The following is a 23,195-nucleotide window of genomic DNA, read 5'->3' on the forward strand; positions in this document are numbered from 1 at the left end:
TTCTAGGAATGTTTCTATTCTTATTATTATTATTGTTACTACTACTACTACTACTACTACTACTACTACTACTACTGCTGCTACTACTATTATTACTACTATTATTTTGGTGGCACCCTTGTTCCCCTTTGCAGCAACGTTACCTTGGGAATTCCACAGCTCACATGCAATGACTATGCAATATTGTTTTAGCACTTAAAATAGCTATAGCATAGAAGAAAAAAAGATCTCCCAAAGATTACACACCACACCAGAAATCTTTCATTGATTACAGGCTGCTTGCTGCCTGTAATCAAACGCCGTAGTCACATTAAGTACTCTCAAAATCTTCCTTATGTGAATGTTAACGGGCACGTAGCCAGGATTCTTTTTCAGAGAGGGCCCAAGCCTCTAGCGGTCCGAACGAAGTGTTTTCCCCTATATATGTATATACATATATATATATATAGTAAGTAGTAACTGGATCTTTCAATGGGTCAAGCGTATTTAGAAAAATGAGAAGCACAACTTCGCGGTTATCTTAGGTTTATTTACCCAAACCTAAGATAACCGCAAGTTGTGCTTCTGATTTTTCATATATATATATCTATATATATATATAGGTATGTTTTTTTTTTTTAGACCATACAGAATTCTAAGAAACCGCCTATGGCAGATAGCATACATGTAGTCCTTCAGCTGGATTACTCAAAGCAGCGGACATTACTTGCAGGAGAAAAAATTGAAATGCATAATTGGCTAATTAAAGATAGCTCACTATTACCTTGTTAATTACTTAACAACATATATCCAATTCATGAATTGTAGCCGGTGAGTTTGCAAGGCATATCCACTTGGAACAAATTCTAAGTATCACACAGGTTTTAAGATATGCACCGTGAAACTTGCGATAAAAATGCACTATTGTTCAGCTTTAATTTTATAACTAACAACATTTTTATGCAATGATGCATAAAAGTAACTGGAATGCTATGCATTTCGTCACACATTTTGAGAATAAACATTTTGAAACAGGTGTCATCCTGAAAATTCGTTCGAAGTGGCTACAATTTGTGAACTCATCAGCTGCAATTTGTAAATTGCAATATGTTGTATAAAGTAATTGATTGAACAGCTAATTAGTTCATTTATTATTAATTAGTCGAATATCCATTTCGATTTCTCGTGCGAGTAATGTCCGCCTCCGAGTAATCCAGCTCAATGACTAAATTTTGTTAACTTCCACACGCAATTTTTAAAATTCCGTACGGTCTAACAAAAGAACACCTGGTATATTACAGATACATACTAGTACAGCGCATACACAAAGCAAGAATCCTCTGAATGAAATTCAAGTTCATTCACATGCATCTAACCCGTAATTTAAACCATGCGTTTGGGATGGCATATTGTTCTGCGCGCCTCACAGTGGAATGCTACATTCAATATAGTCATATACAAATGCTTCATGCTTGCCTCCTCTTGTATGTTTGAAGTGCTTTTGTATATTATGATATAAATGGCATCTAGCTGATTACATGTATATATAGGCAAGTAAACTTACAAAGGAGCATCAAACATGGATTAAATAATCATGTGCAGCAGTGGTTTGTCTTTCTGTTAACAGCTGTGTTTTTAACGCACCAGACAAATGCGAAATGCCCAAGAGATTTGCAAAAGATGCAGCAACAGGACGCAATGACAGCCATAGATGAAGGCTGTCGCTGAAGGCTGTCGCTTGCATCATTGCTTGCAGATTTAGGGGGCATAAGATTATTCATTGAGAAGACGGCATGATGATTCTACTACACTAGGCCGTCTCCTACCTACATGCTTTTAACAGTATGACCGTAATGGTGGCACTGGCTTTAATACAGTCCCTTTTTCTTTTAAAAGACGGCATTCTTTCCCGGATTCAAATATTTGCTTTGCACCACAATTTTCATACGCCGGGGCTTGTCCATAAACACGGAGATAACCTCGTCGACGCTAGTTGACACCCGGTGAATGGACATGAGATACAATCGATTAAGCCACTCTTCAGCCATCATGTTCTGCAAGTAAGTCTTTACTCTCTTCAGTGTCGAGCATTCTCAATCATATGAGGAGAGTATGAGCTATCAGGAATAGCTCTCTGTCCCATTCAACAAGAGTGTTCGTCGCATAGAGGGGGAGCTCTCCTTGCATGACCTGCCATTTCGCATTCCAAATTTCCCACTCCTCTTTTAGTATAGGGACATGTGCCATTCTGATATCGTTCACGTAAAATTCAAAAACAACAGAGTTAAAGTTACCTTTGGCGACATGCCTTGGTAGGACAAATTTAAAGCTCTGTATACTGTTGTCTAGTGTCCGGTGGATTGCAAAGCGGCGCTTGAGGGAATGGACTCAACTCGCCTGTAGTACTCCTCTACTGAACAAGAAGAATAATAGGCCCAATATGTGTGCCAACCGTGCACCTGTGGCACTTCGCAGTTCACTCCGAAGTCGGTCGCATTGCATGTATCCAAAACGAACTTCCTCTGCTTGTATCGAGGAGGAAAGAAACCGCAATACGGATACTAGATGCTTTTGCCTGATAGGAGCGAGGGCTCCAGCGATAGTAATGTTGTTTAGTGCTTGGTCACTGATTTCAGTAGTATTATGGCTCAATGATTAAAAAGTCTGCACCAGACATGAGCTACTGTGAACCACTTGAGGAAGAAAGATGCCACGTGAGCCAAGTGATGACACTGCAGTGAATCGAAAAGAAGTATGATGTTTTGCATGTTCCTGTAACATTACATCCATGTGGAGTTACTGTATATAATCCAAGAAGGAGCAAAATTTCGTGTAGGTCTCCTACCAAATGAACCTGTAGTTGTAACAGAAAGCCACACCTCATGTTCACAGGAGCCAGGCTGGACTCGAGACAAGCAATAAATGTGTATGTCTTAAGACATGAAAGCCTGTTTGAATACGAACTAAATACATTAACACATTCGACCGATGGTAGCTGTAAGGTTTTGCGGCCAGCAACAAAAACATGCCGTTGCAACATCCTTTGCCCCTCAAAGTTCAGTGCTGCCACCTGTCAAAACACATACCACACATTAAAGCTACAGAGATAAAAACAAGAGAGCAATAAACCACCACTCTGCTTTTCCCCATTGTATTCAACTCCTAGAAATCTAATGCTACTTGGTTGTCCACTGTGCTGCTACTCATTGTGCAGCTCGACATAGCAGCATAGCAAACCGAGCTAACCAGAGTAAGTGCCAAAACGTCACAATGTTCTGCTCCCACGTGACCACCTTTTGCGTCGTAACATCATGAGACATAAAGCCACAGGGAAACAAAACCAAACCTGGTTAGTAGAAAAGCTATTAGTACACTGTTATTTAAGATGATGCTATGAGGCTTACCAGTATTTTTTCTGCTGTTTCGAGGAACTTCATTTAATGCAAAAAAATGAAAGGTAAAAAATGTCATGTCAGTACTTCTTTAATGCTGTATTTACTTGTCAGATGAGCAATTCCTTCTACAGTCCTTAAGACATGAAACTTTCTTTAAATATTTGTATTTCCTTCATAATGCATAGTTGTTGGCATCAAAGTATGCTGTACCTTTATGAAAGTGCGGTACAAAGGACGAAGGATAAGTGACAGTGTTTCATACGGCACATTTTGATTTTTCCAGTAGTTCCTGTGCCTTGTCAGGTAGCTGCAAGAAATGATGAAGGGAGATAGTCAAGCATGCACACATTGCCAGAAAATCATTCCAAACTAAGATGCCTTGAAACTGTTTTATTTTATTCTTCCCATGTTGCTGTCAAGAGAAAACATCATTATTGAAGCAGATCCCTATTAGGGTACCGTCTCACTGGCATAAGCTAGCACCATCGTACTGTATTTAATTCATGTACTTACATCACACTAAAAATAAAGAATGTTGGTCTCCATCGATGACTTTTTTTTTTGTTCTTGTCTATTCTAATGGTAGCATGATGACCATGGTGGTTAGCTTCCCTTAACACATTCACCTCCTACATTTAGAAGGAAGCATGCAACATGTTTGAAGCTGCAGTGCACCTGCCACAGTGGCCCAATCGCTATGGTGTTGCACTGCTGAGAACAAGGTTGCAAGGTCGATTACCGGCCTTGACAGTCAAATTTTGATGGGGGTGGAATGCAAAAACGCTTCTGTACCGTGCTTTGGGCAGACACTTAGGAACCCCAGGTGGTCAAAATTAATCCAGAGCCTTCCACTACGGCATAAACCACGGTACAGTTTCAGGACGTTACATCCCATAATTGAAGCCGCAGTGTCTGACTTCTGATTAAATTGATTAATCTATTACATGAATCAAAGTTGCAGATTGGGGCCCATCATTCTATTCCCACTCCATTCCAGAGAGTGGAAATCCCCGTTAAGTCCACTCCTTTTAACTCCTCGGAATGGTGAGAGCTAGACTATTCCCACTCCTGGAGTGCCTGAACTGAACCATTTCATTCCTGCAATTCCAGTAAATGAAATGCTTTCTCTATAATTGTTCACTACTTGCACCGTATTGCACTAAAAGCATATATTTGATGTCTTAACTACTTTACAAATATTGTTATGTACAATTTTATCGCACAAAGAACACGTTCGTGGCCTCCTATCCCTGCAGTGCATTGTTGCCTGTAATCTCTCTAGTATGATCTCTGACCAGGGCTGGGTGGTGGTGTCTTGTTGAAAAGCTCATACTTAAACTAATGAAAACTGAATTAGGTGCCCGATGCTGGGACCAGGACCGAGGTCTGATCCACAGCAGATTGATGCTCCAAACATCAGGCCACATCGCACATACACTTCTATCGTGCCAAAACCAACTAGCTTTTGAGATGATTGCCACCTGTCACAATGCGTAGCATGAGTGCACAAGAGCACTTGCACTCGTGCCAGTTTCCTTTACGCCAAGGACGCAGGAACTAAATGTGCAAATTTATAGCAATTGATTAACTGCTTCAAGAAAGCATCGTTGCACATAGAGAGTAATAGGTGCGCTAGGCCTGCATAATTTTTCAAAAGAAGCCTTTCGTGAAATTTGGTTTCTGCAAGAATCTCTTTGCTTAAATGTTGTGAAAGGGATCTTCAGTCCTCAAATAAAGAATTGCATGGACACTTGGAAGATACCTGGTCTATACAGTACAAAAGATAACTTTACTAATGTTTCGGCAGGTGGTCCTGCCTTCATCAGAGTAATCACTCTGATGAAGGCAGAGCCACCATATATACATATAGGTCAAAGAATAGAAGCACATATGAAAAATACCAGGATGTTACTGGTGTTTCAGCCGGGGACTGGTCTAGGTTAGAGTGAAGGCTGCACCCCAGCCAAAACATCAGCAAAATCCTAGTATTTTCCTACGTGCTTCTATTCTTTGACCTGTTTCACTGCCACCCCCATCCTGTGATTCAATGCATCACTGATACCATACTAGTCGGTGCCCTATGAGGATGAGGACCTCCTCCACTGAAGGGGCACTTTAAGCCCTACAAATTTGCAAGAGCCAAGCTGTAATTAAGGCTTCACTGCATCAAAGTCTAGACTGCTCTATAGTGTGAGCTTGTGGCTTCATGTATACCCAAACAGATTAAAAAAATTATTTTTATCCTTACTTTTCTATACTACACTTCTTACTGTGGTGCTTTAATAGAGCACCAGAGCAATATATATATATATATATATATATATATATATATATATATATATATATATATATATATATATATATTGTGTGTGTGTGTAAAATTGTCACTTTCATCCTACTTATGCTCACTATATTTAAACTACAAATAATGAGTAAAACAGCCAAATCAAACAAAAACAAATGTGTAAGCAGGCTGAATAAAAGAGAAACGTTGCACCAGAGTAAAAAAGCAAGTTTTGAGAAGTTGTGATAGTGACTATATTTACAGTATAGGCCATTAACCCTTGAAGAGTTCAGTTTCACACTTTAAACAGCCTTTAACTGAAGGTTTGCAGAAAGTGGTATTTTGACAGGAATTTATGCATAAGTTGTACGCCGAGATGTACGCACAGCACACACAACCAACAGATGCACGTTTTGTCTACGCTGCTGCTGCAGCTAGTGGTGGTCGTGTTGGTGCTTGTGCTGCTACTGTTACCTTTCTTCGACACTCCAGATAAGCTCTTTTTGATTCGTCCGGGCAATATATGAAACTGTCACTTAGACCATTCGATACTTCATTAATGAAACTGTCACTAGCTCATTCCATACTCCATCCTAGTTATCAGTCGTCCAACGGTGCTGCCGGTGTAGTGCGTACGTCTCACAGCGCCGCTTTTCTTCTACTTTTCGGCTTCCCACAACGCACACACACGGGCGTGCAATGCAAGAACAGCAAGTATAAACTCACAAATAGAGAGTTGCGCAGATCGTCGCAGCAAGGACAATCCAATCGGCTACACCGAAGAGCGCCATCGCTACAATCCCTTGATAAAAATCACTTGACGGTTCAGAATGATCTTAGCCGGGGATCCGAAAATGCTAACAGAACCTACGACCGTGGTTAGAATGTGGCAAGCTTATTAGCTCCTTGCTACAGCGATTCCCTGTTCCGCAAGTGCCGCATGATTGCCGCTACCATGGCCGCTACGAATGAAAGTTCTTTGACAACGCCTCCTATGTAGTGGACCAACGACGCACACGGATATGTAAACAAAGTACCGGCGGCTGCGATGTGGGTGAGCAGCTAGCGCCAAACTCTGCAGCGGTATTTCTTATAAGCTATTGCATGGCCTCCGAGATTAAAATGCGACTATTTTTTTCTTACGAAGTTACGGGACATTTATGCAATCATAGTGCAACGCCTCCTTTTTCATATAGTGATACCGAAGTGGTCATATTCCACAAAATCTGAGTCTATTATCCTATGACGCATTTTAATTAATCATATGTGTTATCGGAAGTTGACGTTGATGTGCCTTACGGCTTTCCGCAATCTTTACCTGCCTTTACGTCGAAAACACCAATACATGCCGCCACTACGTGTTCTCTTCCAAACTGCTACAGATGCCAACGACATAATTTGTCGGAAACGAGATCGAGGATACAGTACATCTGCAATGTCGGCAAAGTGCTGATACATTAAAGACGGACACATGACGTACACATGCCCCTTAATTCACTTAGTCTACGTCGCTTAGTCATCCCTCTTAATTCGCTTAGTCATCCCCCGTAATTCGCTTAATGTACTTCCTTTGGTCATCCCTCGATTTTATTTCCATAGGTCGAGGGTCCGACTCACACCTACGGTGGTGTGTTCGAGTACCTCAATTAACTCTATCCTAATTAACTGCGCCTTAATTACTTCGCCTTCATTAACACCAAAGGTCTGGGTTCGATTCCCACCAAAGGTCTTGGTTTCGAGTGCCTTAACTCTATCCTAATTAACTGTGCCTGAATGAACTTCGTCTTAATTACCACCAAAGGTGGTGGGTTCGACTTCCACCAAAGGTCTAGGGTTCGAATCCTACCAATGGTCGTCTGCTAAACTACCCATCAAAGGTCGTGGGTTTGAGTGCCTTAATTTTATCTTAATTAACTGTGCCTCAATTAACTTCGCCTTCATTTCCACCAAAGGTCGTGGGTTCGAGTGCCTTAATGAACTCTACCTTAATTACCTGTGCATTAATGAACTTCACCCTAATTACCACCAAAGGTAGTTGGTTCGACTCCCACCAAAGGTTGAGCATTCGTAGCCTTTTTGTACATTTCATTTCACCGACGCCTTTTCGCTCAAGGTTAACTAACTAATGAGACATATAAGGCTTTCGCTTTAAAAATACATCTCGGGCTTGGTAGCTAAAGAGTTAAGGAGACAGTCGTAGTACACCAGAGAAGGCTTGCGAAGTCTGAAATTAACTGCACTGCTACTGCACTACCTTGGAGTCGGACTTAGCTTTATCCAAGCTTCTACTGATTGAGAAGCGCTAGTGTAAAGGCATGAAACGAAGACATTTTGCACATTTATAAGTTTTCTCTGAGGCATAAGATACCGGCACAAGTTCTTTTTTTTTTTCCTTTCTTTTTCTACCCGTCCCGGTAGCCCACTGACTATGGTGATGCGATCTTGACCTTGAGGTTGAGGGTTCGATCCCGGCAGTGGCGGCAATATGCAGAGCAGCTTGTGTAATTCGATTTAGGTGCATGCCAGTTGGTCAAAATTACACACGGAGTCGGCGTGCCTCATAACCTCATCGTGCTTCTGACTTGTATTACTGTAGAGTATGATTTTCAGGTTCTTTCTTTTTTTTTTTCTACTATTATCAAGTCTCATTAGTGCACATTGTAAATAAAGAAAAAAAATAATAAAACTGCGCCAGAACCCATCTTGCGATGGCTGTCGACGGTAATTCGATTAACATTCAATCGATATACTGACACAGCGCATTGCCACCGTCGGAACGAGTTATCAGGCGTGTACTGCAGCAGGACTCCTCTTTCGCGTTTCCGTAAGAACACTTGGTGCCATCTAGCACTTCCGCCGCGAAGCCTGTGCGTGGCCCCCGAAATGCACAAAACACACTAACAAACAATTATACACAGATCGGACGTGTAAAATGCGTGAAGGACCCTAGGAATGCCAACACATTAAAAGAAAAGGATGCAGTTCCTCATATGCAGAACCACCACAACAGATTGCGTTTGATGCGTTTGCTTACAAACTTCGCCTGTGTGTCGCTGGCGGGGCTCGGGAGAACCAGCTAGCCAAATTACTTTGTTGTTGCGTTCGACGTTGCAGCTCGAGCAGCAAGCCGGGAATTTAAACGCGTGTTTTCTCAACTGAGACCTTGTCGTTTGCGCGGCACTAAACCCTTAACACCTGTTCCCACCCCAAGTCTCTCCTACCCGAATGCCACGCACGTTGTTCCGTTGAGATTCGACTCTGCAGCCGAAGTCAAAGTGACACCGTGTCGAACAGGTCCCACTATACTGATGATGTCCAGGGCTAGTTCGCAGTGCGGCTGATTATATTTGCTCTCTACACAAAGACGCGAAGTACAGCTGCACGTAATCACGGTTTCACCGGTAGTGGGTTCACAATATACACCACAAAGTGTTTGAATCCGCCACCTCCCAGCTTCGAAGGAACAAGCGTTCATCGCATCTTGTCACGAAGCTGGTGATTACTTCACAGTTTGCGGGGGTATATGTGTCTGTGTTCCGCATACTGTCTATCTGTCTGGCTACCTGTCTTTCTGCCTGTGTCTCTACCGTTTTTCCGCCAACTTGGATCACTGAGTAGTCTATGATCTAGTAGTTCACCGTTGAAAGCATCGCGCTGCTGTGATCAGGGAATCGGGTTCGAAAGCAATCATTGGGCCAACTTGGATCATGGCTATCTGACATTGCATATTTCCCGTTTATCTGCCTACTAGGATCACTGGGTAGTCCATTGTCTCATGGTTTACAGCATCATGCTGCTGTGATCAGGGAACCGGGTTCGAAAGCAATCATTGGGCCAACTTGGATCGCAGGTATCTGGCATTGCATATTTCCCGTTTTTCTGCCAACTTGGATCACTGGGTAGTCCATTGTCTCATGGTTTACATCATCATGCTGCTGTGATCAGGGAACCGGGTTCGAAAGCAATCATTGGGCCAACTTGGATCACGGGTATCTGGCATTGCATATTTCCCGTTTATCTGCCAACTTGGATCACTGGGTAGTCCATTGTCTCATGGTTTACAGCATCATGCTGCTGTGATCAAGGAACCGGGTTCGAAAGCAATCATTGGGCCAACTTGGATCACGGGTATCTGGCATTGCCTATTTCCCGTTTATCTGCCAACTTGGATCACTGGGTAGTCCATTGTCTCATGGTTTACAGCATCATGCTGCTGTGATCAGAGAACCGGGTTCGAAAGCAATCATTGGGCCAACTTGGATCACGGGTATCTGGCATTGCATATTTCCCGTTTTTCTGCCAACTTGGATCACTGGGTAGTCCATTGTCTCATGGTTTACAGTGTAGCGCCCACCGACGCTGCTAAGCGGGAACGCTAAGGTCAGCGCTCTCGGCCGGCACCTTGGGGCCGGCTGCGACGGAAGAGAAAAATAAAGTTGGGCGGCGCGTGTCAGCGGCGCAAGCACGGCACGCGCTAGTCTGTCCTGAAAGCCTGCTGAGCTGGTCCTCTGGTTCTGGCGCTCCGCTGCGACCCCTCGGTTCCCGACAGTGGTGACTCCGGCCTAAGAGATGACCGACCCCAGCAACCTCCCGCCCTCAGGTAACCTTCCGCCTGACGCTACCTCGTGCCCACGTGACGTCGCAGCTCTACAGCTCCGCCTGCCCACGTTCTGGCGCCACAACCCGCAGGTTTGGTTCGCCCAGGTCGAAGCCACCTTCGATCTGCACCACATCACCTCGGAGACTTTACGGTTTCGCCACTTACTTTGCAACCTCTCTCCTGCGGTGGCTCAGGAAGTGGCGGACGTTATCGCTGCACCTTTGAGTGATGCCCCATACCAGCAACTGAAGCAGAGCATTTTAGAACGTACCACGGCGTCTGAGAGCGCGCGCATCCAGCAGCTGCTTACCTCCGAGGACCTTGGAGATCGCCGCCCTTCCCAGCTGCTCAACAGCATGCGACAGCTCCTGGGCACAAGCAACGTCGACTCGAACAGTGCGCTGTTGAGGGAGCTCTTCCTGCAGCGCTTACCACAGTCCACACGCCTTGCCTTGGCCGCTACAGAGGACTTGACCCTCGACCGCCTCGCCCAGCTCGCTGATTGAATCCACGACGCGACTTCTCCTTCAGTAGCCGCCCTCTCTTCAACGCCACAGTCCTCAACCATGGCCCGCTTAGAGTCCCGGATCGACCAGCTCGCCCTTTCCATCGACGCCCTTCGGACGTCCTCCCATAACCAGCGCGGCTCCACCTCATGTCCCAGCCGCCGTCCTTCTTCCCCGACCAGTCGCCGCTCGCGCAGTCCTCGACGCTCGCCTATCTGCTGGTACCATCGCACTTTCCAGCACCGCGCCCGTCAGTGCAAGTTCCCATGCGAATGGTCGGGAAACGCACCGCGAGATCACTGGCGGCGGCACGTGACCTCGCCTTACAACCCGGCCGCCTTTTCATAGTCATGGATCGCATTTCCGGCCTGATGTTCCTTGTAGACACGGGTGCCGAGGTCAGTGTACTGCCGTCTTCCAAGCGTGACCACGCTTCTAAGTCACCTGGACCTACATTCCGGGCGGCAAACTCTACTTCCATCGCCACGTATGGTCTGCGGTCCCTCACTCTCGACCTAGGCCTACGGCGCACATTCCGATGGGTCTTCATCGTAGCCGACGTCCATCAGCCTATCCTCGGTTCCGACTTCCTGACTCATTTCGACCTTGACGTCAGCATGCGCCGCCATCACCTGATTGACAGCAAGACGCGCCTCTCGATCCCTGGCGTTCTGTCGGCTCTCGCTCCCACCGGCATCCGCACCCTGATCCCAACATGCCCGTATGCTCGTATCCTCGAAGACTTCCCTGAGGTGACAAGGCCCTGCAATTTAAATCAGCCTCCCAAGCACAGCGTCACCCACCACATTGTCACGCGTGGTCCACCTGTCGCAGCCCGTCCGCGCCGCCTCTTTGGTGAGTGTCTGGACATTGCTAAACGAGAATTCGAGCCCATGCTCCAGCTAGGCATTATTCGCCCGTCGTCCAGCAGTTGGGCCTCCCCGCTTCATCTGGTGCCCAAGAAAGAACCGGGTGACTGGCGTCCGTGCGGTGACTACCGGGCGCTCAACGCTCACACGGTCCACGATAGCTACCCCCTTCCACACATACAAGATTTTACAAGGCCATTTGGAGGGATGCAAAATCTTTAGTAAGGTGGACCTTGTCAAGGCCTATCACCAAATCACCGTTGAGCCGGCCGATATCCCGAAGACAGCCATTACTAGACCCTTCGGCCTGTTTGAGTATGTGCGCATGCCCTTTGGGTTACGCAACGCAGCTCAAACGTTCCAACGATTCATTGCCGAGGTAACGCGCGGCCTCCCGGCTGTATTTGCCTACATCGACGACATCCTCGTCGCGAGTCCCAATCCACAAGATCATGAGCGTCACCTCCGGGAACTCTTTCAACGCCTTCAACAATTTGGCCTGGTTGTCAACCCCCAGAAATGCGTATTTGGATCTTCCGAGCTCGAGTTTCTGGGCCACCACATCTCGGAGCTGGGAATTCGTCCGTTGCCCTCTCACGTCCAGGCCGTGAAAGACTTCCCAGCACCCACTACCCTACGCCAGCTGCGTGAGTTCCTCGGCCTAGTGAATTTCTCCCGACGTTTCATTCCGCACTGCGCTGAGCTTCTACACCCACTGACTAACCTTCTTCGCACGACCAAGGGCTCCTCATCTGCGATTTCCTGGTTTCCCGAAGCTGACGCTGCTTTCAGGGCTGCTAAACAAGCCGTTGCCGATGCGGTACTTCTCGTACACCCGAGAACTAACGTGCCAACCCGCATCATGGTGGATGCTTCCAGTGTGGCCATCGGCGCTGTTCTCCAGCAGAAAATCAACTCCGAGTGGCGCCCACTGGGTTTCTTCTCTCGGAAGCTCCAACCTGCCGAGACTCGCTACGGCGTTTTTGGCCGCGAGCTGCTCGCCATCTACTCCACCATCCAGCACTTTCGGCACTTCTTGGAGGGCCAGCCATTTTATATTCTAACCGATCATACGCCTCTGGTGTATGTCCTCCGTACAAACTCTTCCAAGTACGTCGCACGTGAAGTTCGTCAACTGGCCTATATATCGGAGTTCACCACGGATATCCGGCACATCAAAGGCACCGACAATGAGGCAGCTGACGCACTTTCACGCATCACCTCCCTCGGCACTTATACATCGACTGTGGATTGGGAGGGTCTAGCTCGTGCACAGATAGAAGACCCCGAGCTGCAAGCGCTGCGTGACCATCCCCGTTCCCTCCGTCTACAACTCGTTCCTCACCCGTTTGTGCCTGGCTCCCTCTGGTGCGACATGTCAGCGGCTACACCTCGCACCTTCGTTCCGACTGCCTTCCGTCGTGCGGTGTTCCAATCACTTCATGACATCTGCCATCCCAGCGTCCGAGCCACGCAGTGCATCGTTACACAGCGGTATGTCTGGCCAAGCATCAACACCGATGTTCGCCAGTGGGCCCGCTCGTGCCTCACATGCCAGACCGCCAAAGTGACCCGCCACACGAAGACTCCCACACAGTCGTTCTTTCCCCCATCCCTGGCTGCCGTTTTGAGCGCGTCCATCTTGATTTGGTGGGACCACTTCCTCACTCTCACGACTGTCGCTACATTCTCACAATGATCGACCACTTCACCCGTTGGCCCGAAGCCGTGCCCATTCCGGACATCACTGCGGAAACGGTCGCCAAAGCCTTCGTTTCAGCATGGGTTTCCCGCTTCGGCTGCCCCAGCATCGTGACAACTGATCGCGGCCGGCAATTTGACTGCACACTTTTGACTTCACTCAACCGCCTGCTTGGCACTAAGCACTGCCGTACCACTGCATATCATCCATGTGCCAACGGCATCGTTGAGCGGCTCCATCGCCAGCTCAAGGCTGCACTCACTGCGTGCCTGGATCGAGAGCACTGGGTCGACCACCTTCCTATGGTGCTTCTCGGCCTACGTGCCGTCCTTCGTCGCGACCTTGGCTGTTCAGCGGCCGAACTCGTCTACGGTGCACCCCTGCGGCTTCCTGGAGACTTGTTCATTTCTTCGGCCCCCTCGCCCCAGCCGCTACAGTACCTCGAACGCCTACAGGACTGCATTCAGCACCTGCGCCCCGTACCACCTCGGTCATCGGACCACAGCATCTTTGTGCACCCGGACCTTGAGTTCTCGTCCCACGTCTTCCTCCGACGAGACGCTACCAAGGCGCCTCTTACACCCTCCTACGACGGACCATACCGTGTCCTCCACAAGACGCAGAAGTCTGCCACCATCCTATTAAATGGCCGCGAAGAAGTCGTTTCGCTGGACCGCCTCAAACCAGCCTACGTCGAAACGCCTCCCAAGGAGCTCCCCGCGGATGTCGCTGGCGCACCCGTCGATATGCTTGACACCAAGACAGCCTCATCTCTGCCTCGTCGTCGAGTACATTTCGCCGTTCCGTCTAGGCGGGGGGCCCTGTAGCGCCCACCGGCGCTGCTAAGCGGGAACGCTAAGGTCAGCGCTCTCGCCCGGCGCCTTGGGGCCGGCTGCGACTGACGAGAAAAATAAAGTTGGGCGGCACGTGCCAGCGGCGCAAGCACGGCACGCGCTAGTCCGTTCTGAAAGCCTGCTGAGCTGGTCCTCTGGTTCTGGCGCTCCGCTGCGACCCCTCGGTTCCCGACAACAGCATCATGCTGCTGTTATCAGGGAACCGGGTTCGAAAGCACTCATTGGGCCAACTTGGATCACGGGTATCTGGCATTGCATATTTCCCGTTTTTCTGCTAACTTGGATCAGTGGGTAGTCCATTGTCTCATGGTTTACAGCATCATGCTACGGTAATCAGGGAACCGGGTTTGAAAGCAATCATTGAGCCAACTTGGATCACGGTTATCTTGCATTGCATATTTCTCATTTATCTGCCAACTTGAATCACTGGGTAGTCCATTGTCTCATGGTTTATAGCATCATGCTGCTGTGATCAGGGAACCGCGTCCGAAAGCAGTCATTGGGCCAACTTGGATCACGGGTATCTGGCATTGCATATTTCTCATTTATCTGCTAACTTGGATCACTGGGTAGTCCATTGTCTCATGGTTTACAGCATCATGCTGCTGTGATCAGAGAACCGGGTTCGAAAGCAATCATTGGGCCAACTTGGATCACGGGTATCTGGCATTGCATATTTCCCGTTTATCTGCCAACTTGGATCACTGGGTAGTCCATTGTCTCATGGTTTACAGCATCATGCTGCTGTGATCAGGGAACCGGGTTCGAAAGCAATCGTCGGGTCAACTTGTATCACGGGTATCTCACATTCCATATGTGCCGTTTTCCCGCCAACTCATGCCACTGGGCATGTGCTAGTACTTTTATGCCACCGTTCAATGAACCTCGTTCATCCCAACTTGGAATTCTGGGTAGTCCATTGTCTAGTGGTTCACAGCATCATGCTGCTGTGATCACGGAACCGGGTTCGAAAGCAATCGTCGGGCCAACTTGTATCACGGGTATCTCACATTCCATATGTGCCGTTTTCCCGCCAACTCATGCCATTGGGCATGTGCTAGTACTTTTATGCCACCGTTCAATGAACCTCGTTCATCCCAACTTGGATTACTGGGTAGTCCATTGTCTAGTGGTTTACAGCATCATGCTGCTGTGATCACGGAACCGGGTTCGAAAGCAATCGTCGGGCCAACTTGTATCACGGGTATCTCACATTCCATATGTGCCGTTTTCCCGCCAACTGATGCCACTGGGCATGTGCTAGTACTTTTATGCCACCGTTCAATGAACCTCGTTCATCCCAACTTGGATTACTGGGTAGTCCATTGTCTAGTGGTTCACAGCATCATGCTGCTGTGATCACGGAACCGGGTTCGAAAGCACTCGTCGGGCCAACTTGTATCACGGGTATCTCACATTCCATATGTGCCGTTTTCCCGCCAACTCATGCCACTGGGCATGTGCTAGTACTTTTATGCCACCGTTCAATGAACCTCGTTCATCCCAACTTGGATTACTGGGTAGTCCATTGTCTAGTGGTTTACAGCATCATGCTGCTGTGATCACGGAACCGGGTTCGAAAGCAATCGTCGGGCCAACTTGTATCACGGGTATCTCACATTCCATATGTGCCGTTTTCCCGCCAACTTATGCCACTGGGCATGTGCTAGTACTTTTATGCCACCGTTCAATGAACCTCGTTCATGCCAACTTGGATTACTGGGTAGTCCATTGTCTATTGGTTTACAGCATCATGCTGCTGTGATCACGGAACCGGGTTCGAAAGCAATCGTCGGGCCAACTTGTATCACGGGTATCTCACATTCCATATGTGCCGTTTTCCCGCCAACTCATGCCACTGGGCATGTGCTAGTACTTTTATGCCACCGTTCAATGAACCTCGTTCATCCCCAACTTGGATTACTGGGTAGTCCATTGTCTATTGGTTTACAGCATCATGCTGCTGTGATCACGGAACCGGGTTCGAAAGCAATCGTCGGGCCAACTTGTATCACGGGTATCTCACATTCCATATGTGCCGTTTTCCCGCCAACTCATGCCACTGGGCATGTGCTAGTACTTTTATGCCACCGTTCAATGAACGTCGTTCATCCCAACTTGGATTACTGGGTAGTCCATTGTCTAGTGGTTCACAGCATCATGCTGCTGTGATCACGGAACCAGGTTCGAAAGCAATCGTCGGGCCAACTTGTATCACGGGTCGGGTATCTCACATTCCATATGTGCCGTTTTCCCGCCAACTCATGCCACTGGGCATGTGCTAGTACTTTTATGCCACCGTTCAATGAACCTCGTTCATCCCAACTTGGATTACTGGGTAGTCCATTGTCTAGTGGTTTACAGCATCATGCTGCTGTGATCAGGGAACCGGGTTCGAAAGCAATCGTCGGGCCAACTTGTATCACGGGTATCTCACATTCCATATGTGCCGTTTTCCCGCCAACTCATGCCACTGGGCATGTGCTAGTACTTTTATGCCACCGTTCAATGAACCTCGTTCATCCCAACTTGGAATTCTGGGTAGTCCATTGTCTAGTGGTTCACAGCATCATGCTGCTGTGATCACGGAACCGGGTTCGAAAGCAATCGTCGGGCCAACTATCACGGGTATCTCACATTCCATATGTGCCGTTTTCCCGCCAACTCATGCCACTGGGCATGTGCTAGTACTTTTATGCCACCGTTCAATGAACCTCGTTCATCCCAACTTGGATTACTGGGTAGTCCATTGTCTAGTGGTTTACAGCATCATGCTGCTGTGATCACGGAACCGGGTTCGAAAGCAATCGTCGGGCCAACTTGTATCACGGGTATCTCACATTCCATATGTGCCGTTTTCCCGCCAACTCATGCCACACGGAACCGGGTGGGCATGTGCTACATTCCATATGTGCCGTTTTCCCGCCACTTTTATGCCACCGTTCAATGAACCTCGTTCATCCCAACTTGGATTCTGGGTAGTCCATTGTCTAGTGGTTCACAGCATCATGCTGCTGTGATTTCGAAAGCAATCGTCGGGCCAACTTGTATCACGGGTATCCACATTGTGCCGTAACTCATGCCACTGGGCATGTGCTAGTACTTTTATGCCACCGTTCAATGAACCTCGTTCATCCCAACTTGGATTACTGGGTAGTCCATTGTCTAGTGGTTCACAGCATCATGCTGCTGTGATCACGGAACCGGGTTCGAAAGCAATCGTCGGGCCAACTTGTATCACGGGTATCTCACATTCCATATGTGCCGTTTTCCCGCCAACTCATGCCACTGGGCATGTGCTAGTACTTTTATGCCACCGTTCAATGAACCTCGTTCATCCCAACTTGGATTACTGGGTAGTCCATTGTCTAGTGGTTCACAGCATCATGCTGCTGTGATCACGGAACCGGGTTCGAAAGCAATCGTCGGGCCAACTTGTATCACGGGTATCTCACATTCCATATGTGCCGTTTTCCCGCCAACTCATGCCACTGGGCATGTGCTAGTACTTTTATGCCACCGTTCAATGAACCTCGTTCATCCCAACTTGGATTACTGGGTAGTCCATTGTCTAGTGGTTCACAGCATCATGCTGCTGTGATCACGGAACCGGGTTCGAAAGCAATCGTCGGGCCAACTTGTATCACGGGTATCTCACATTCCATATGTGCCGTTTTCCCGCCAACTCATGCCACTGGGCATGTGCTAGTACTTTTATGCCACCGTTCAATGAACGTCGTTCATCCCAACTTGGATTACTGGGTAGTCCATTGTCTAGTGGTTCACAGCATCATGCTGCTGTGATCACGGAACCAGGTTCGAAAGCAATCGTCGGGCCAACTTGTATCACGGGTATCTCACATTCCATATGTGCCGTTTTCCCGCCAACTCATGCCACTGGGCATGTGCTAGTACTTTTATGCCACCGTTCAATGAACCTCGTTCATCCCAACTTGGATTACTGGGTAGTCCATTGTCTAGTGGTTCACAGCATCATGCTGCTGTGATCACGGAACCGGGTTCGAAAGCAATCGTCGGGCCAACTTGTATCACGGGTATCTCACATTCCATATGTGCCGTTTTCCCGCCAACTCATGCCACTGGCATGTGCTAGTACTATGTGCCGTTTTCCCGCCAACTCATGCCACTGGGCATGTGCTAGTACTTTTATGCCACCGTTCAATGAACCTCGTTCATCCCAACTTGGTTTACTGGGTACGTGAAATTAGGCATGTGTCACACTTTCATGAACATCTTTGATGTTAATTTGGGTTACTGGATATGTGCAACTGTGTATGGGCCGCACTGTTAATTTGGGCATTGAGTCTGTTGCCTCTCGAGGTAGCGTTTGGGCCAGGCATCAACCAAGCACATTGATGAGCACGTCCGGTAGTAGGAATGAAGGAAAAGGGGTTTATTCTACATTATTTACACTGACACCAGATATGGGAGCCCACTCCACCAGGAGCACATTAAAATGTCTCATCTCACATCAGGACACGTCAGGACCTTCCTCATTGCACCAAAAATCTCCGCTTTTAAAACAATCGTATTCCCCACGAGACTGGACTAGGGAATCTGATGACTGTAGCTCGGCCAATCACAATCGTTGAATGGGTCGCAAAATCCGCCCTAGGACGTCACACCATGCTGCCGGATCTGTTTCCTTTGTTGCACCCTTGCCCCCGCATTCTTGAGTCTGCGTGGCCATCTGGGAAACCGAGATCGATGCATTTCCCACAGTAGTCGTCGACGTTGGCCCCTTTCATCAATCAGTTTGCTCTCCGTGACGGTCAGCTTGCAGGATCAGTACTAGGGAGAGCGGTCGTTGCGGTAATTACCGATTCCGCGGATGTCGGCGGTTGTTGTCGCTTCGACGAGAGCTCCTTTGTTTACGCGTCATAGTTTATAGCAAGTCGGGTCACTGTCTGGGCGCGTGCCGATGAACGGACTGACTTGTGGGAAACGAGCAAGGAATGCGCTTTTCCAGGTTGAGACGTAACAAGTCCTAACGCGCATTACCTGTCCACAGAGCCTACGTTTATTGTACCTTTTATTATCTTTTCTTTCAGCAAAAACTTTAGCAATCCCCCGTCGCGTCACTAAATGCTAAAGTCGAGGCACTCAACGCACCTCGAAATCAGAGGTCATGTCTGCTACCTGGCATGCGCGCCGAGCAAGCGTCCGTTTCCGCGATTTAAAATCAGAAAAGGAAAGTGCGTGTGCCTGGGTGCAGCTTCTTCTTTCAGCCGTTCGAACTCATTTAAGCGATTGATATACCTCTCCAATTCCATGAGTTCGCCGTCGTACCCTTTGTCAGGTTTCTACTCCTCGAAATGCATAGCCTGTAGAAAACACGCATGGTGGATGAAATGCCAAGCCAACAATTTCATCAGCAACTCACTTTATTCCAACGATCGTCCAACTGAAATATCGATAGGAACAAATTGAATTTTGACCAGATTGGTATTCTGTATTCGTAAGGTGCTTAACCTTACCAGCATTTTAGTGTTTCTTGTGAAATTTACCGTCACCTGAGCAGCGCGTTTCAAGAATGAAGAGGAACCCTATGGTGTTCCGCGGATGCGTCTTCGTCGCCGTGCAACTAGAAGATCCTTCTTAGCTCGTTTATCTGCTTGTTTACCGCAGGAGTCATGTGTGCCTGAAATAGATACCATGAAAGGAAAAAAAAAATATAAAGTCGGGGGTGTACCTCAGATGGTAGAGCGCTCGCTTAGCATGTAATAGGCTCTGGGATCGATTCCCAGGGCCTCCACTGGAGCACTTTTTTTTTGCAGTATGGAAAAAAAAACAGAATAACTAACTAAACTGGGGTGTTTAACGCCTTTAAACTGGATAGTGAGTTGTGTGGGAGGCGTTAGTGGACGGTTCCGGAGTAATTTTGACTAGCTGGGGTTCTTGCACTCAATGCACGGTTTGCACAAGCGTTTTCGCTTTCCGCCACATCGGAATGCGGCCGCTTCAGGGATCGCACCCGGGACCTCGCGCTCAACAGCGTAACCCCATGGTCGCTGACATAACGCGACGGATTGCAGCATTTAGGATGTCTGCCTACTGTACGAGTGAAAACAGAAACGGTCTCTGAAGATACGGTTGACTTGTCAATTGGATTTGTGCCTGAATGAATATTGTTGCCGCTTGACACAAGCCACGCTTTACTTTATATTTTGTTTATTCACACGAAACTGTTCATAACAAGTAACGACGCTATGGACAAACGTCCGCGGGTGGATGTCGTTATCAGGAGATGCTTCAGCGAGTCCGATCGACAGATGTGCATTCCTCCTGGGATAAAAAAAGTGTTTCTTTACACTACAGTCTGCAACACTTCCAGTTAAGATGAAGTTACAAGCAAGGAACTGTTCTGTTGCGTGGTCGCGACCGATTACTGCCTGTGTCCTCGCTCTCAAACAATTTATCATTATTTCGTAGATTTGCGAAACGCTGTGTTTTTTTAGGGCATTCTACGGAGAACACTGAAGAAGGGCATAGACATCACACTAAATAAAATTCGTTTACATCCATTTAGAAACCTCGGTGACATAACTTGCGATATGATTAAATTCCTTCGCTTGCATAGAGTATGACTGTACAGGATTTGTAATAGACATTTTGAAAACCCGAGATGCACTAGTTTTTTTTTTTTTTTTTTTTTGGAGGTCTACAGATGTACCATTTTCTCGCGGTTGATCGTTTGCGCAGATAAACCGGTCAGGAAAAAGAACAGCACTTCGGTACACCCGTAGTGACTGCTTATTCACGTCACGGTATGCCGTCGACTCCATTCAGGTTCGTTGAGACTGAGCTCGGCAGAATAGGGCGCCCATCACAATTACCCTACGCTGGGACGCAAGTTGGTAAATATCATGAACTATTTTTAACTCCCAAGACTCCCAAGTTCTTTTGTATAACGTACACGAGGTTTACAGTTATTTTTTATTCCACGTACTATAGGGCACATTTTTTTTCGGTATAAAAAGAAAAGGGCCGTATTTTTGCGCGTATTATCCGCACCAAAAATTCAAAAAGGAGGAGAAATAGATTTTAATGAAGAGAAAGGAAGAGAGGTCGACCTGGAGAGCGTGTCTCTAGCCTGCTATAAAGGGGCTTTAGCCTGCTACTCTCACTGGTGTGAGAGAAATATGCAGGGATAGGTAGGCGGCAGGTAATTATGATATTGTTACGCGAAGAACGAGTCAGTAAGACGGACAACTATTTACAGGATGTATTTACAACAGCGGTTGCAGCGCTGACCGGTTAGGTTCACAGCGCGAGCCCAGCTCGTTCTTCCTCTTCTTTTCTCGAGTGATGGCGCCCGCGCGCCTCGGTCAAACAATCAAATACCACACGCGTGTAGCATAATCCCCCGGCGGCAGAAGCGACGTCCCGGAGCGTCTAAATGTCATCACTGGGAGGGTGATACTGCTTCAGTCGTGTAACGTGCACGATATCGCTGAACTGGGAAGCAGATGGGGCGTCAGGGGCGATCTCGTATGTGACGGGAGTCACGGCACGAAGCACTCGGTAGGGGCCTGTGTAACGCGACAGCAGTTTTTCTGACAGGCCGACCTGACGCGACGGAGACCATAGAAGCACCAAAGAACCAGGCGGGAAGTGCACGTCTCGGTGTCGCTGGTCGTACAAACGCCTTTGACTCTCTTGGGAGTTCAAAAGGCGGTCACGGGCAATTTCCCTTGCGTGAGCAGCGCGGGCGACGGCATCAAGTGCATATTCACTGGTGGGTGCCGCGTGAACAGGGAGAGTTGTGTCGAGGGGCAGGGCTGGTTCTCGGCCGAACAGGAGGAAAAATGGGGAATAGCCGGCTGTGTCGTGGCGCGAGGAATTATAGGCAAAGGTGACAAACGGCAGAGTGAGGTCCCAGTCTGTGTGGTCTGAAGAGACATACTTCGCGAGCATGTCTGTGAGAGTGCGATTAAGACGCTCCGTGAGGCCATTAGTTTGCGGATGGTATGACGTGGATAGCTTGTGCCTCGTGGCACAGGACTGCAGGATGTCCGCGATAACTTTTGACAGGAATGTCCGGCCACGGTCTGTGAGAAGTTGTCGCGGAGCTCCATGTAATAAAATCACGTCGCGTAAAAGAAAATCGGCAACATCTGTGGCGCAGCTTGTAGGGAGCGCTCGGGTGATGGCGTAGCGCGTGGCGTAATCTGTGGCCACAGCGATCCACCTATTCCCAGAGGTAGAAAGAGGAAAGGGACCAAGTAAATCTAAACCAACCCGAAAGAATGGCTCCGCGGGAATGTCGATTGGTTGTAGGTACCCAGCAGGTAGCGTCGATGGTGTCTTGCGTCGCTGGCATTTATCACACGCAGCTACGTATCTTCGAACGGAGCGAGCAAGCCCAGGCCAAAAGAAGCGTCGGCGGATCCGGTCGTAGGTACGTGACACACCGAGGTGACCGGCAGTGGGGAGGTCGTGAAGTTCGTGGAGAACAGCCGAGCGAAGGTGTTTAGGGATCACAAGGAGTAATGCTGGGCCGTCGGGGTGAACGTTGTGGCGGTAGAGTACGCCATCTTGAAGTGTGAATAAGCGAAGGGAACTGTCGGCAAGTGGAGATTCCAGGCGGTCAATGATGACACGCAAGGACGGGTCACGGCGCTGCTCGTCGGCGACATGGACCAGAGGAAAAACAGAGAGAACGCAGGCGTCGGTGTCAGGCTCAGACGTAGAGGTCGGGTCTTCGACTGGGTAGCGAGAGAGGCAATCTGCGTCCAGGCTGTTGGCGTCCTGACTTGTACGTCACTGTGTAGGGATATTCTTGTAGTCGGAGAGCCCAACGACCGAGCCGGCCAGTAGGATCCTTGAGCGACGAAAGCCAACACAGCGCATGGTGGTCTGTGATTACTGAGAAGGGCTTTCCATATAAATATGGGCGGAACTTTGAAACAGCCCAGACGAGAGCAAGACATTCGCGCTCGGTAATCGAATAGTTGCGCTCTGCAGTTGTCAGGAGTCGGCTAG

At 48.2% G+C, this 23,195-nt stretch overlaps 1 protein-coding gene across 1 annotated transcript in view; it reads right to left on the minus strand.

Moving 5' to 3' along the window:
* LOC119456758 (uncharacterized) overlaps positions 1–23,195 on the minus strand; it is a 119,194-nt gene that overhangs the window by 39,330 nt on the left and 56,669 nt on the right. Inside the window, exons 27-28 of the mRNA XM_049669066.1 lie at positions 6,385–6,494; positions 3,585–3,681 (exon numbers count right to left, since the gene is read on the minus strand). Coding sequence (XP_049525023.1) covers positions 3,585–3,681; positions 6,385–6,494 — 207 coding nt within the window. The remainder of the gene's footprint in view (positions 1–3,584; positions 3,682–6,384; positions 6,495–23,195) is intronic.

The sequence above is a fragment of the Dermacentor silvarum genome, chromosome 6, assembly GCF_013339745.2.
Source record: "Dermacentor silvarum isolate Dsil-2018 chromosome 6, BIME_Dsil_1.4, whole genome shotgun sequence".
Taxonomy (NCBI): Eukaryota; Metazoa; Arthropoda; class Arachnida; order Ixodida; family Ixodidae; genus Dermacentor; species Dermacentor silvarum.